This window comes from Panthera leo, chromosome F2 (assembly GCF_018350215.1).
Source record: "Panthera leo isolate Ple1 chromosome F2, P.leo_Ple1_pat1.1, whole genome shotgun sequence".
Classification (NCBI taxonomy): Eukaryota; Metazoa; Chordata; class Mammalia; order Carnivora; family Felidae; genus Panthera; species Panthera leo.
The window spans coordinates 6,505,191-6,520,836 of record NC_056695.1 but is presented as its reverse complement, the minus strand read 5'-3'; the positions used below and the strand labels follow the sequence as shown (position 1 = coordinate 6,520,836).

Below are 15,646 nucleotides of genomic sequence, written 5' to 3'. Positions count from 1 at the left end.
TCGCGTCTCCATGCTTCCGCTTTGTTCGTGTGTCTGGTGAGAGTGATACCATCTGTCTCCAGTCTCTCCTCGGGCTTTATGCTCATATGATAATGTCCTTTGAAAAAATAAATGTGGGCTAAAGAGCAGGCCCTCAGTAAGTATTGTGACCATATGACGGACCGAACAAAACACTGAGGTAGAAGTAGAAGAGCCTTCTATAGGAGTAGATGGGTGGTATTGAATTCAGTGATCTTTTTATGGGTTTCTTTATGGACTGAGAAATTCCTTTTAAAGGTTTTGGCTGCTTTGCTTGGTTCCCATATTTAAAAGTATAACAATAAAATTCTACAAGAGAATATCTGCTTGCACCTAATTCTGCATTGACAATGAACTCACCCTAGAGTGTCCTACATTTCGTCTTCATGAGTGTGTTAAGATTACTGATTATATTAGGATTTCATTTAAATAATCCGCTTAACAAAACGCTGTGGGAAGCAAGACTACAGGGAGAGAGTCCCAATTTTCTGTTAGTGCACGGGCTTTTTTCTAAATTGGAAGCTGTTCCTAAACTTGTCATGAAAAAAGTCTTTTTAGAAAGTAAGATATATTTGGTGTTGCTAGATTGTTAGGAAAGTTAGTACCCTGACTCAATGTCTTTGCAATTACATTGTCAGAAAGATGTCTTGGATTATTATCATTATTATTTTTCTTTGTGTGACTTTCTTTTATGTGAAATGGGTCAACAGCTGGCTAAGTAATTAACATGGAAGTGAATAGTATTTTTCAGTTTATATCTACCTATCCTTTTTTGTATATTTTCTTAAGTTAAAATATTTACTGTTCCAAATGTTGATGATCGTAAACATTTATCCTAAATTATTTCTTCTGATCATTTGGGGATAAGGGTGCTTGTCTCTTTAAGGTAAAATACAGGTGTGGGAGAGAGAGCTGCTGTAGAGGTCAGGGTCTTATTTTAGCTGCTCTGTTCCACAGAATAGATTTCTATATTGATTTTCATTTTAGACCATTATTGTGTAAGATAAAAGGGTCATTGGAAGCAGCAACCGTTAATATTGTTATGTCTTAGAAGAGAGGTGTTAGTTGACGTTAGTTGAATCCTACCTTTGAGCTCCTCCCTCTGTCTCCTTGTCCCTCTCCTTCTCCCACCTGCTCTCCTGTCTCTTCCATGAATTATTTATTCACCTATCAAATGTTTACTAAAGGCGATTATGTAATAGGCAGTGTGTTGTTAGTTACCGAGTGTATAGAAGGATGAGTAACGTAAGATGCGTTTTCTCATGATTTCGTTTTGTATTTAAACGCTCATCTTTATGGAGTGACTTCATGAAGTCACCATGAAGAATGTTTACAACATAAAAAGCTCAAAAAGTCCCAGAGAACTAGAGAGCCAGACTGAGTTTCTCAGTTTTGTTTTGTTTTGTTTGTGTGTGTGTGTGTGTGTGTGTTTAAACCTAATTTGGGACTTCGGTAGACTGATTATCTGCTTTTTATGGAAATTGGAAAAGTACAATAGTGTAGCCCTTTTTCTGATTTTCCTTTCAGTATGGTGTATTAGGGAGAGTGTATGCTCTGGGGTGGATGGATGTAGGCATGAATTTGGCACTACGCTGTTGGGAGAGTGGCTTGAACTCTTCGAGCGGATTTCTCCATCTGTGAAAGAGTAATACTTAACTCACTTCAAGATTAGGTAAGGATTCAGTGAGATAACAGGAGCCCGGCAGTAGTAAGCATAAAGTTTTGTATTTATTTCCCTGCCTTTTCTGCCGAGGAAAACATAGAGTGATAGCAGTTTGCCTGTTTAAATCATCTACCTCTATAAATTGCATTCTTGCTAAGTTAGTGTTGACCGTGGGCAAAGATCCAGTGCTGACCTGTTTGATTTAGAAGAAGCGGCATGGGGGCACCTGGGTGGCTCAGTCGGGTAAGTGTCCAACTTCGGCTCAGGTCGCGATCTCACAGTTCGTGAATTTGAGCCCCACGTCGGGCTTTGTGCTGACAGCCCGGAGCCTGGAGCCTACTTTGGATTCTGGGTCTCCCTCTCTCTCTGCCCCTCCCCTGCTCATGCTCTGTCTCTCTCTCTCTCTCTCTCTCTCTCTCAAAAATAAACAAACATTTAAAAAAAGCGGCATGAATATTTTATTGATATGTAACACGATTTAAAAATTTTATTTAAATTATATTTACAGTTTCAATTTTGTACCCACAGCATATGGAACTAATTACAAGGGTGATTTCGGGGCTCTGTCTGATTTTAGTTTCAGATTATGTAAACTAGACCCAATCTGTTGGCAGGACTATTAGATTTTTGGTATATGTGCTGCCGAAGCGAGCACAGGACTATTAGATTTTTAGACCCTGCTGTGCTAAATTTGGGACGGTACAGTCATTAGGAGAATATGCAGAGGGCTGGAAATCAGAAGAATGTCTTTAGATATCCAGAACTTTAATGTACACAACTGAGTTAAAATTAAGTCACTAGAAAGGACATAGTAAACCCATTTGACTTAGACCATCAGCAGGTGAAAAAATGACGTGTCCTTTTTTCTTTATCATTCTCAAATTCATAAAACCTTTAGTCATGTATTTTTTTCCCACATCTTGAAACCCAGGCAGGACATTTTCGTGCTGAAGGCTTTAGGAAGCTTGCCGAGCTGCTGTGAGCTGAAAAAGTCTAGCAGCTGCTAATTATTTTGTTTCCCATTTGGCTCGGTGGATTTTATTTTTGAAAATGTCAGTCTCACTTATTCATAGTAGGTGCTGGACTTCAGGTCTCTGCAAATGTTATTCTATTGGTTAAGTTGATTTGTCAATCTTTAGTTCCTAAAATAAATCAGTATGTTTTGAGCTAGTAACTGAAAAGACACCGAAGATCATATTTGTGGTCTAGAGTTCTACATATATTGTGAGTTTTATTTCTCTTTTTGGCTCTGCTTAGTCAAGAGTCTACGTAGTGTGTCAGATAGTAAGAGAATTTATATTTTTACTTACCTTCCTGTGCAGGCGGTTCATAGTTGGAACCCTTTCGGGGAGGTCCACCCTAGTTTGAGTGTGTGGGGTGCTGTTTCGCCCACAGCTTTGGCGTGGAGGTATCGCTATCAAGAAATCTTATTCCCTTGGGGCGCCTGGGTGGCTCAGTCGGTTAAGCAGCCGACTTCGGCTCAGGTCATGATCTCACGGTCCGTGAGTTCAAGCCCCGCATCGGGCTCTGTGCTGACAGCTCAGAGCCTGGAGCCTGTTTCGGATTCTGTGTCCCCCTCTCTCTGACCCTCCTCTGTTCATGCTCTGTCTCTCCCTGTCTCAAAAATAAATAAAACGTTAAAAAAAATAAAAAATAAAAAAATAAAAAGAAATCTTATTCCCAAGTCTGTACCTCATTCCCTGTCTCAGGAACTTACGTGTTACTCAATAGATACCAGGTCTGGTGAGGTATAGTAAGATTGAGTCATTTTTTCATCTTGGGCTGAATCTTTATGCAGTGATACTTCAAATATGGTGTGCGTGTGAACCGTTGGGTAGCTGCGTACAGAAAGGAAGAGTAAGCAGGCAGAAGCTTACAGTACCTTGACGGAATAGTTGCATACCTGTCGAATTTAATAATACAAAATTTGAGATTGCGTTGTGCATGTCTTTTTAAATTCATTTTTCTGGAGATTCATTTTTGTGTTTTATACAAGTATTTGCACTTCCATGGCTGGAAGGTCAAAAGCAAACGTAACTGGCCTTCCCCAGTTTGAGATGGTTTGAGAAACCCTGCTTTAACATACAATTTCACAAGGCTAGCGGTTGTGGCGAAGGAAAGATCTGAGTTGTCACGTGATTCCACTGCACTCTTAGTGAGGACGAGATTTCTGCACCGTTGCTTGGACAATGGCAGAAATTACATTTGCGCTTTTGATTTTGTGGAGGTGAAGATGCCATTGAATTTTAGGGCTTTTTAAAAAAATGTTTATTTTGAGAGAGAGAGAGAGAGAACACGCATGCCTGCATGCTTGAGGGAGAGGGAGAGAGAGAATCCCTGACACGGGGCTCAGTCTCACAACTGTGAGATCATGACCTGAGCTGAAGTCAAGAGTCAGCTGCTTAACTGACTGAGCTACCCAGGTGCCCTGAGTTTTGGGGCCTTTAAAGAATAAGCTGCTGCCAGATTGTCTAGGTTTGTTTGGGAAAATTCGTTTTTTGGTTTTTTTTTTTTAGTGTTAATTTATTTTGAGAGAGAGAGAACAAGAGCCAGGGAGGGGCAGAGAGCGGGGGAGAGAGAGAGGGAATCCCAAGCAGGCTCTGCACTGTCAGTGCAGAGCCCAACATGGGGCTCAATCTCTTGAACCTTGAGACCACAACCCAAGCTGAAATCAAGAGTTGGACGCTCAACCGACTGAGCCACCGAGGTGCCCCACAAATTCAGTTTCTTATTTCATGATCCATTCGTTCGTTTTCATTCTTTATTAATGAAATGGAAATGAAATTAAACCATGTTTTGAAGGGAAAATGATCAGGCTCATTGATTTGACTCAGGATTGAAGAAAAGGGGAGAATCAACTATGACCTAAGTTCCAAAGTTCTGTTATCTTGGAGAACTGAGAGGAAAGGTGGTATTAGAAGAACACAGTAGTGCTGCTGTTAGTTATTATATTGATTGTGTTGAAGTTATTGTTGAAATCGCGAGTTACGATGATACCTTCATTAAGAAGCTTAATTCTTTAGTCAGCAAATATACAGTGAAATAACAAAGGATCATATGAGCAAAAGTGTTTTGATATGTTTCTTTTTTTAAAATTATTTTTAAGATTTATTTTTATTTTTGAAAGAGAGAGAGAGAGAGCACACATGTGTGAGGGAGGGGCAGAGAGAGAGGGAGACAGAGGATCCGAAGTGGGCTCGGAGCTCAGGGCAAAGAGCACGATGCGAGGCTTGAACTCACGAACGGCGAGATCATGACCTGAGCCGAACGAAGTTGGATGCTTAAGTCCCGTGTTTTGATGTGTTTCTGAAGTTAGAAGAGATAGTAAGAAAAATAACTAGAAAAAGCAACAGAAAACTTTGTAAAATAATAAAGTCTTTAAAAAGCAAAGGAAGAAGGGAAGAGTATCATAAAGGAAGAGGTTATCAGAACTTAGGTCTCCCCAGAGCTTAAGGTCTTTAACTGAATTTCATTATGGTCAGGGAACATATTCTAATAAGTTTCAATTCTTTGAAATTTGAGACTTGTTTTAAACAAGACTTATGGTCTGTCATGGTGAATGTGCCATGTGTGCTTTAAAAGAATGTATATTTTGCAGATGTATAGTGTTCTGTAAAATGTAAATTAAAGCAGGGTGGTTAAGAGTGTTTTTCAGCTCCTCTATGCACTGATGTTTTGTTTAGTGGTTCTATCAATTGCCAAGAGTGGGAGTTGTTAAAATCTCCAGCTATTATTTATGGATTTGTCTGTTTTTCCCTTCAGTTTTGCCAATTTTTGCTTTATGTATTTTGAAGCTCTGTTATTAATACATTTGTGTATGTTACATTTTCCTGATGTAACAGGAAAATTTCCTTGAATCGTTATGAAATGTCCTTTATTATTGGTGATGCTTTTTCTCTTGATAAGTACTTTATTTGGAATTAATATAGACAGGCCAGCTTTCTTGTCTTTTCTTTCAGTTTCTTTTCTTTCTTTTTGACGTGCCAGCTTTCTTATGCTTATGGCTTTCCATCTTTTGATTTCAGCCTATCTATGTCTTATATTTAAAGTTTGTCTCTTTTAGACCACATATACTTGAGTCTTGAATTTTAATCCCCAAATCCTCTGCCTCTTAACTGGAGCATTCAGTTCACTGGCATTTAAAATAATTATTGGTACAGTTGAATTTAGGCCTACCGTTGTACTATTTCTGTTGGTCTTAATCTGTTTTTTGTTCTTCTTTCATTCTTGCCTTCTCTTGAGGTAACTGAATCCCTTTTAGAATTTCATTTTAATTTTTCATTTTAACATTTCTTTAAATGTTCTTTGTAGTGTTTCCTTTTTTTAATTAAATTTTTTTATTAAAAAATTTTAAAATATTTTTATTTTTGAGAGAGAGAGACAGAGAGAGAGAGTGCGCAAGTAGGGGAGGGACAGAGAGAGAGGGAGACACAGAATCTGAAGCAGGCTCCGGGCTCCGAGCTGTCAGCACAGAGCCTGACGCGGGGCTCGAACTCACAGACTGTGAGATCATGACCTGAGCTGAAGTCGGACCCTTAACTGACCGAGCCACCCAGGTGCCCCTGTAGTGTTTATTTCTTAGAGCTTGTTTTGGTAGCACAGTATATGCATCCTTAACTTTTCCCATTAAAGTTAACATTGTACTCTTTTATGTAAAATGTAAGAACTTGAAATCATACAGGTCTATTCTCTCTTTTTTATTCTGTAGTTGACATATAAATATATTTACATAGGTAAGAAAAAAAACCTGTATTACAGTCTAACTTTTCCTTTAAACAGTCTTATTTGTATTACAGAAGAGGGAAAAATAGTCTTTTGTATTCATTCAACTATTTACCGTATCTGTTGTTTTTCCTTGTGTCCTGAAGGTTCAGCTTTCCATTTGGCAGTCTCACTTCTGTCACCTGCAGAATTCCCTTTAGCTCAGGGCTCATCAGTCTGTAGTAGCTCATGGGTCAGTTCTGGCCCACCATCAGTTTTTGTAAATAAAGCTTTATTGGAACACTGCTGTGCTTTTTTTTTTTTTTTTCTGTATTTTGTATGCCAGCTTTTGCATTATAATGGCAGAATTGAATAGCTATGATGGAACCCTCAAAGCCTAAAGTATTCATTATTTGGCCCATTTTAGAAAGTTTGCCCACCCATGCTTTCGCATGCCTTCTACCACAGGTCTGGTGGTGACCAATTAATTTCAGTATCTGAAAATTGGTTGTTTACCTTTATTAAAAAAATCGAGATATAATTGACATACAACGTTTTGTTAGTTTCAGGTATCCAGCATAACACTTTGATATTTGCATATATTGTGAAATAATCACCCCAGTATGTCTAATTAACATCCATCACCACACATAGTTACAAATTTTGTCTTGTGATTACACCTTGTAAGATCTACTTTCTTAGCACCTTTCAGATATACATATAGTGCTATTAACTGTAGTCATCATGCTGTACATTGTATCCCTAGGACTCCCTTATTTTATAACTGGAAACTTGTACCTTTTGGTCCCCTTCACCCATTTTGCCCACCCCTCATCCACTGCATCTGGCAACCACCAGTCTGTTCTCTATATTTATGAGTGTGTTTTTTTTTAATTTCAGTTTTTTGAAGATTCCACATATAAATGCGTTCATACAGCATTTGTTTTTCTCTACCATTTCACTTAGCATAATGCCCTGAAAGTCTATCTGTGTTGTCATAAATGGCAAGATTTCCTTTTTTTAAATGGCTGAATAATATACCATTGTGTATATATACTCCCATTTTCTTCCTTTTTTTTTAAAAAATATTTTTAATGTGTATTTATTTTTGAGAGAGAGAGATAGAGAGAGAGAGAGAGAGAGCGCAAATGGGGGAGGGGCAGAGAGAGAGGGAGACACAGAATCCAAAGCAGGCTCCAGGCTCTGAGCTGTCAACACAGAACCCAATGCAGGGCTTGAACTCCTGAGGCATGAGATCATGACCTGAGCTGGAGTTGGTCGCTTAACTGACTGAGCCGCCCAGGCACCCCTATGCCCCATTTTCCTTATCCATTCATCCTTTGTTGGACACTTAGATTATTCCTATGTCTTGGCTGTTGTGAATAATGCTGCAATAAATATGGGAGTGCAGATAATCTCATTGATACTCTGTTTTCATTTCCTTTGGATAAATACCTAGAAGTGGAATGGCTGAATCATATGGCAGTTCTATTTTTAATTTTTTGAGGAACCTTCATAGTGTTTTCCATACTGACTGCACCAATTTATGTTCTCATCAGTAGTGAACAAGTGTGCACTTTTCTCCATAACCTTGAAACCACTTGTTATCTTTTGTTTTTTGAGGTGATATTCCATTGTGGTTTTGATTTGTATTTCTCTGATGAGTCGTGATATTTTTATGTACCTGTTAGTCGTTTGTATGTCTTTGGAAAAATGTCATTTCAGATCCTCTGCCCATTTTTAAATCACTTTGTTGTGGTTGTTATTGAGTTGTATGAGTTCTTCATATATTTTGGATATTAACCCCTTATCAGATACATGCTTTGCAAATATATTCTTTCATCCACCAGGATACCTTTCATTTTCAAATTTAATTTATTTTATTTTATTTATCTTATTTTATTTTAGTTATTTTTGCTGTGCAGAAGCTTTTTAGTTTGATGTCACCCCACTTGCAAGTTTTTGCTTTTCTTCCTTGTACTTTGGTGTCATATACAAAAGATCATTGCCAAGATCAAGGTCAGGGAACTTTTTCCCTATTTTTTTTTTTTTTTTTTTTTTTTTTTAGGAGGTTGACAGCTTCAGTATGTGTAAGTCTTCAATCCATTTTGAGCTGATTTTTGTGAGTGGTGTAAGATAGGGCTCCAGTTTCATTTTTCTGAATGTGATTATACAGTTTTCCTAACGTCATATATTGAAAAGACTATCCTTTCTGTGTATTGAGTACTCTTTTATGTGTGTATATATTTTTGAGAGAGAGAGAAAGAGGTAGAGAGAGAGCAAGCGAGGGAGAGAGAGAGCGCACATGTGCATGAGCAGGGGAGGGGCAGAGAGAGAGGGGGAGAGAGAATTCTAAGGCTCCAGCACTGTCAGTGAGGAGCCCCATGCGGGGCTTGATCTCATGACCTGTGAGATTATGACCTGGGCTGAAATCAAGAGTTGGACACTTAACCGACTGAGCCACCCAGACAGCCCCTCCATTGAGTATTCTTGGCTCCTTTGTCAAATATGAGTTGATTGTATATGTGGGGTTTTATGTCTGGGCTCTCTATTTTGTTCCATTGGTCTGTGTGTCTGTTTTATGCCAGTGCCATACTGTTTTGATTAATAAAGCTTTGTAGTGTAGTTAAACCAGGAAATGTGTTTGTTCTTCTTCCAGCTTTGTTCTTCTTTCTCAGGATTCCTTTGGCTACTCAGGGTCTTTTATGGTTCCATACAAAGTTTAGGATTGTTTTTTCTACTCCTGTGAAAAATGCCATTGGAATTTTGATGGGGATTGATCTCTCATTTACATATGCTAAGCTAACTCTCTTAATGTGTTTGTTTAGCATAATTATTAGGAATATAGTTTGCTTGCAAAAATAAATTTAAAAATTTCATATTTTGGTACAGTTGACTTGGAATTGTCATTACAGGATTTGTGTGTGTGGGGGTGGGTGTGTGTGTGGAGGGGAGGCATTTGACAGGCCGCCTTTACCATCTTGGTGAAGGTAGCTTTCTTGAGAGCTTGTCTGTTTCTGTCCCTAAGCCTGAGCATAGTCTTTGCTTAGAAATACTGGTTCATTCAACGAACAGTTTATTTTTATAAATAGAGTTGAACAGTGTAGGGGTTAGGGGAGCTGACCCCCTGTGCTGTCCGAAATCCATGTATATCTTTGGACTCCCCCAAAACTTAATTATGAGTAGCATACTGTTGACTAGAAGCCTTCCTGATAAACAGACGATTAACACGTATTTTGTATGTCATGTATCTTATGCTGTATTCTTACAATAAAGTAAGCTAGAAAAAAAATTTTTAAGAAAATCCTAAGGAATAAAAATGCATTTCCAGTACTGTACCATAATTATCAAAAAAAATCTGCAGAAGAGTGAACCTGCACAGTTCAAATCCGTATTAAGGGCCCAGTATATTTAGGATTCCTTTGCTCTTTTCATAAGTATTCTTCTAAGTAGAAAAATTACAGAAGAAAACTAGAGAATTTGCCAGAATGTCACAAAACTTTTTTGGTAATTGTTCAGGCAATGTCCTTTGTGCATTTGCAGGTTGGTGAGAGGGGAAAGGGTGACTGACTGAGAAACTCTAGAGATACTTGAAGAAACATTCTTCCTTAGCATCCCAAGTACTAGGTGGCTAACAGATGAGAAGTTCACTGGGTGTGCTCAGAAGCAGGGCTGTGAGAAAGGATTTGATGGACTTAATTGTAAACATGTCCAGTGTTTTGAGGCCCGACTGGTTCAATGATTTTAAATGTGTGGTTAAGCCAGTAAGTAAGCGAGGAATAAGAAATACGCTTTTGATATGGGACAGGTGCTCAGGAAAGAGATAAGGATTTGTGATATAGTCTTCGCTTAACCCGAGAATAGAGGAGGAGAGAGGGCGCAGGAGGTAGTGCAGGGGTCTAAGAATATCACATAAAGAAATTATACGGTTTTCTCACGTGTGTGTCTAACTCAGAACTTTTTGGAGAAATCGACTGAAAGAGAAACTCGCCAAGAATATGCCCTGGCTATGATCCAGTGCAAAGTTCTGAAACAGTTGGAGAATTTGGAACAGCAGAAGTACGACGATGAAGATATCAGTGAAGATATAAAATTTCTTTTGGAAAAACTTGGTGAGAGTGTCCAAGACCTTAGGTATGTTATTTTAAAAAAACTCTCACAGGCTGGATATATTGGGCCTTGTTGGACTTTCCTAGTATTTTCAGAAAGTCTAAGTTTGTTACTAACTATAAACTCAAAAGATTTCACTAAAACATTATGTCTTCTGTTAAGAATTGGGGATATGGGGGGTGGGGGACAACCGGCTCATCACCATGGTAACAGTTGGCTAGAGCCTTGTGTTACGTCTTCTCTTTTGGGGAGGTTCCCACCCTTCTCTTGTCTGAAATCTGACTTAATCCCACAGGATGTTGGTGTCACTCTGGAACCCCTTAAGAATCTCCCCCTGGTTTAGAATCTTTTTAAACAGTACTCGTTAATTTTTGAAGGATGTTTGGCCATAAACGGAAAGAGTATTTTTTTCCCTGCTTTTTTGAAGTTCCTATTGTGTTCTTTATTTTTGATATTAAAAATTACACAAATGATGTACAATGCAGTAAGAGAAAAAAGAATCCTTACATAGTTCTAGAAGGGACTCCACACCTCTTCCACCTAGTCATCCCGCCCCCACTTTTGTGTTTGCTTCCAGAAAAACCTTCCTAGCCCTGCTCCCCTGACACGTGTGTCCATGCACACACACAAACGCATATACAGATGGGGTTCTGCATATTCTTCTGGAACTGTTCATTTTTGTTTAATAATGTATTGATGATCTTTCCCATAACGTATATATCCTTTGTTTTTAAACTACTGATACATTTTTAAAAGGGAATTACTGTGTAGAAGTAGATCTTTCTGTGTAGGTGGTTTGGGTTTGGGAGCCAGGCTGAACCCAGGCTGGCTGAATTGTCTGGCCACTTTGTCCACACTTGGCCTTGACAAGCTTCTTGACTTTGTGAAGCCTCAGTTTTCCTTTTGCTAAAATAGCAATAAAAATTCTAACCTGGTAGGATTTGTTGTGAGGTTTCAACTATCCAGCAAATGCCTTCGGTGTAGTATGTGTTCTAGAAATGCATTTACCAGATAATTCAGTGCAGCTCTTAATCCCAAGGCCCAAGTGCTGCTATAGAGATGGGATGTGTCACCGAGATCAGTGGTCTATCATGGGCGTTGTAGAGGGAGGCAAATGAGTTTTGTCCTTCTGTAATTTCAAATGTGACTAACTGCATTGTAATAAACTAGCCTGGCTGGCAGTAGACTTGAAGTTTTTACAAATTTTACTAAGTTCATTTTTATAAATCTATTATCAGTTCTTCTGTAATAATGATTTGAGATCTCTTAAAAATGAATAAGATTAGTGATACTTAGCTTTCTAAATTATTTAATCCATGTTAGCCAATTATTATTATGTATTGATTTTTCATGTTGAGTTTGGTAATTTGAAAAATCCTGCTCTTTACATTAAAGCCAGTCAGGTGATGGGTATAGGTAAAAGAGCTTTGTCTCTGTTTTTGCTGTTAAAGGTTTAGGATATTCATGTTAAACAGCATTAGTTTACTTCTTACACTGATTGGCCTTACATTAAAGTAAATTAGTACTTTATTTAATAGAACACTCTATTCAACTTAACCAGTAAAATTCTGGTTATATTGAATTACCAGTCAGTATTTAAATGGCTAAATCTTTTTCAACTTTTCACTTGGAAGGATGTCCAGCCATGTCCTTTTAAGTTTTCACTTTTCACTTAGAAGGAAAACCATTGGCTGACAACACTAAACACTTTTTATAGAATGAAGCTTTGAATAATTAAGTTACTTGATACATAGTGAATGATTTTTTTAATTGCATTGCATTGCAGTTTGTTTTATGCAGAAGTTTTTGTTTTTGATTTATAATGTTAACTTAGTGAATTACCTTTACAGTGTTTGTAATCATGTTGTGCAATATTATACCCGTATGTGTATTTTTCATTGCATAATACAGTATAGTGGTTTATGACATATATAGTATTGGAATATGCTATTTAAGTAACATACTTTTATATAGATTCACATTAACGCATCTAGTGGTCTGGCAAATACAGTATTTTAAGTGGGATGGTGGAAACTCTGCTAGATTATCAGATATTATACTGATTATACTTTATTTATTAGGACGAAGATTTTGAAAGCAAATGCTCCTTTCAGTAAACTTCATTTTGAGCACTCCAATTTGGCAGGAGTATTGGACCTTAGGACCTTGAATAAATTTCACATGGTTTATTAAAGATTATTTAAGCTGTTTAAACTTTGTTTAGTGGTAGTTTGTTAATGTACAAAGGATGGTCAGTCTTTGCAGTTAAATCATCGGTGAAGAATATTTTCTTCTCTTGAGGTATGATTAACATGGTAAAAATGTTTTGCTTAATTTTGGAGCAACGCTTAGATTTTTCTTCACTTTGAGATCCTTAAAATTTTTTTTGTAGCTCATTTGATGAATATAGCTCAGAGCTTAAATCTGGAAGACTGGAGTGGAGTCCTGTGCACAAATCTGAGAAATTTTGGAGAGAAAATGCTGTGAGATTAAATGAGAAGAATTATGAGCTCTTAAAGTAAGTTTTAAATTTCACTTCACACTTCACACTCTTAATACCTGTTGTTCCACCTCCTTGCCAATGTACTTTTGTCACTAGTGATAATAAATTTTAAAAAATAATAAAAAATTTTAGTTATTTCATGATTTTAATTTGTATTTTCTTCCTTCCTTATGTGGTTGAATACCTTTTCATCTGCTTATCAGTCATTTGGATATCTATTTTTCCAGAATTGGTTGTTCAGGCATTTAAAAAAAATTTTTAATAGGAGATCTGTATGTATTCTGAACAAGAGGTCTTATATCTGTTCATCTCCACTGTTTTCTTCTACTCTTTCACATACCATTTCACTCTTTGGTTTTAGTGTGGCTCCATTGATTAATTTTTTCCTTTATGGCTAGTATTTTTTTTTAGTGTCTGGTTAAGAAGTTTTTCCCCATATGGGGTCATGAAGATGTATTTCCAGGTCATCTGCTGGAAGATTTACTGTTTGAACCTTTCACAACTAGATCTCTATTCCATCTAGAATTGGTTTTGGGTAAGGTACAAAGTAGGGGTCAAGATGCAGTTATTTTCATTACGTAGATGTCTAATTGAACCAACACCATTTTTAATAAAAATTTTTTAAATGTTTATTTATTTTTGAGAGAGAGAGAGAGAGAGAGAGAGAGAGAGAGAGCGCGCACAAGTGGGGGAGGGGCAGAGAGAGAGGGAGACACAGAAGCTGAAGCAGGCTCCGGGCCCTGAGCTGTCAGCACAGAGCCCAACTTGGGGCTCGAACCCATGACCCTCGCATCATGACCTGAGCTGAAATCAAGAGTCAGATGCTCAACATACTAAGGCAGCCAGGTGCCCCATTTTTTGGGTTATCTTACCACTTTCTTGATAGAGTCCTTGGAAGCACATTTAAAAATTTTGATAAAGTCCAGTTTATTTATTTTTTTGTTTCTCCTGCTCTTGGTGTCCTACTGAAGAATCCATTGCCAAAACCAAGGTTTTGAAGATTTACTCCTCTGTATTCTGTAATATTTTTATAGTTTTAGCACGTACATTTAAGTCTTAAAAAAAATTTTTTTTTATGTTTATTTTTGAGAGAGAGAGAGACAGAGTATGAGTGGGGGAGGGCCAGAGAGAGAGGGAGACCCAGAATCCGAAGCAGGCTCCAGGCTCTGAGCTGTCAGCACAGAGCCCGATGCGGGGCTCGAACTCACGAACCGTGAGATCCTGACCTGAGCCGAGGGTTGGACGCTTAACTGACTGAGCCACCCAGGCGCCCCACATCTAAGTCTTTGATCCTTTCGAATTTTATTGTACATGATGTGAAGTAAGGGTCCAACTTCATTCTTTTGCATGTAGCTATCCAGTTATCCCAGGAACATTTGTTGAAAAGACTATTTTTCCCCATTGCATTGTCTTGGTATCCTTATTGAAATTCAGTTGGCCTGTGGACACATGGGTTTATTTTTGGACGTTCGGTTTTGTTCTGTTGATCTACATGACTATTCTGATACCAGTATCCTACTGTCTTGATTACTTTTACTTTGTAGTGTGTTTTGAAATTCAGAAATGTGAGTCTTTTGCCTTCTTCTTTTTTCTGTATTGTGTTTAATCAGTCTCCCATTGATGGATATTTAATACTATTGCCAGATTTTGCTGTTAGAAACAATGCAAGAATTACTCTGTCTCCCCTACACACACACACACACACACACACACACACACACACACTGTACTGTAACTTTTAAAATGAATAGATTTAAATTTTTAGAATAATGTTAGGTTTACAGAAAGATTGAGGGGAATGTACAGAGAGTTTTCATATATTCTCTCTTCCCCTATTATTAACATCTTGCAATAGTGTGGTACGTTTGTTATAACTGATGAACCAATATTTATACATTATTTTTCACTGAAGTCTGTAAGTTACATTAGGGCTCACTTTTTTCTGTTGTCTAGTTCACTCTGGTTACATGCTCTGTAGGTTTTGACTGATACCACATGTCCCCTATTACCGTGTCACGCAGAATAGTTTCACTGCCCTAAAAATTTCCCACGTTCCACCTACTCGCTCTGCTCTTCCTCCCTCTCCCTGAACCTCTGGCAACCACTGGTCTTATTTCTATCCTGTAGTTTCTCCTTTTCCACAATGTCCTAGAGTTGGAATTAGATAGTATATAACCTTTTCAGACCGGCTTCTTTCCCTTAGCCATGCACATTGAGAGTTCCTTTATCTTTTTTTGTGGCTCGGTAGCTCATTGCTTTTTATTTTTTCTTTTCTTTTTATTGCTGACTGTCCCATTGTACGGCTGTACCATGGTTTCTGCATCAAAGGACGTCTTGGTTGCTTCACGGTTTTGGCAATCACTGTAGATAAAGTTGCTCTAAAGGTCCACGTGCAGGATCTTATGTGGACATAAGCTTTCAACTCACTGGGGTGAATCTGAAGGGAGTATGGATGGCATGGTAAGACTCAGGTTTGGTTTTATAAGAAAGTGCCAAACTGCCTTTCAGGGTGGCTGGACTTTTCGGCATCCCCGTGAGCGGTGAATCAGCATACCTGTTGCTGTACGTCCTTGCCGGCATCTGGTGGTGCCAGTGTTCAGGGTTTTGCCATTTTCACAATGAAGGTGGATAGTGTTATCTCCTTGTTTTCC

At 38.0% G+C, this 15,646-nt stretch overlaps 1 protein-coding gene across 3 annotated transcripts in view; it reads left to right on the top strand.

Moving 5' to 3' along the window:
- The window catches only part of ATP6V1H (ATPase H+ transporting V1 subunit H), a 110,467-nt gene that overhangs the window by 48,831 nt on the left and 45,990 nt on the right, over window positions 1-15,646 (top strand). For all 3 annotated transcript variants that reach the window (XM_042924203.1, XM_042924202.1, XM_042924201.1), the window contains 2 exons: window positions 10,338-10,516; window positions 12,885-13,010. In XM_042924203.1, the coding sequence (XP_042780137.1) occupies window positions 10,338-10,516; window positions 12,885-13,010 (305 nt within the window). The remainder of the gene's footprint in view (window positions 1-10,337; window positions 10,517-12,884; window positions 13,011-15,646) is intronic.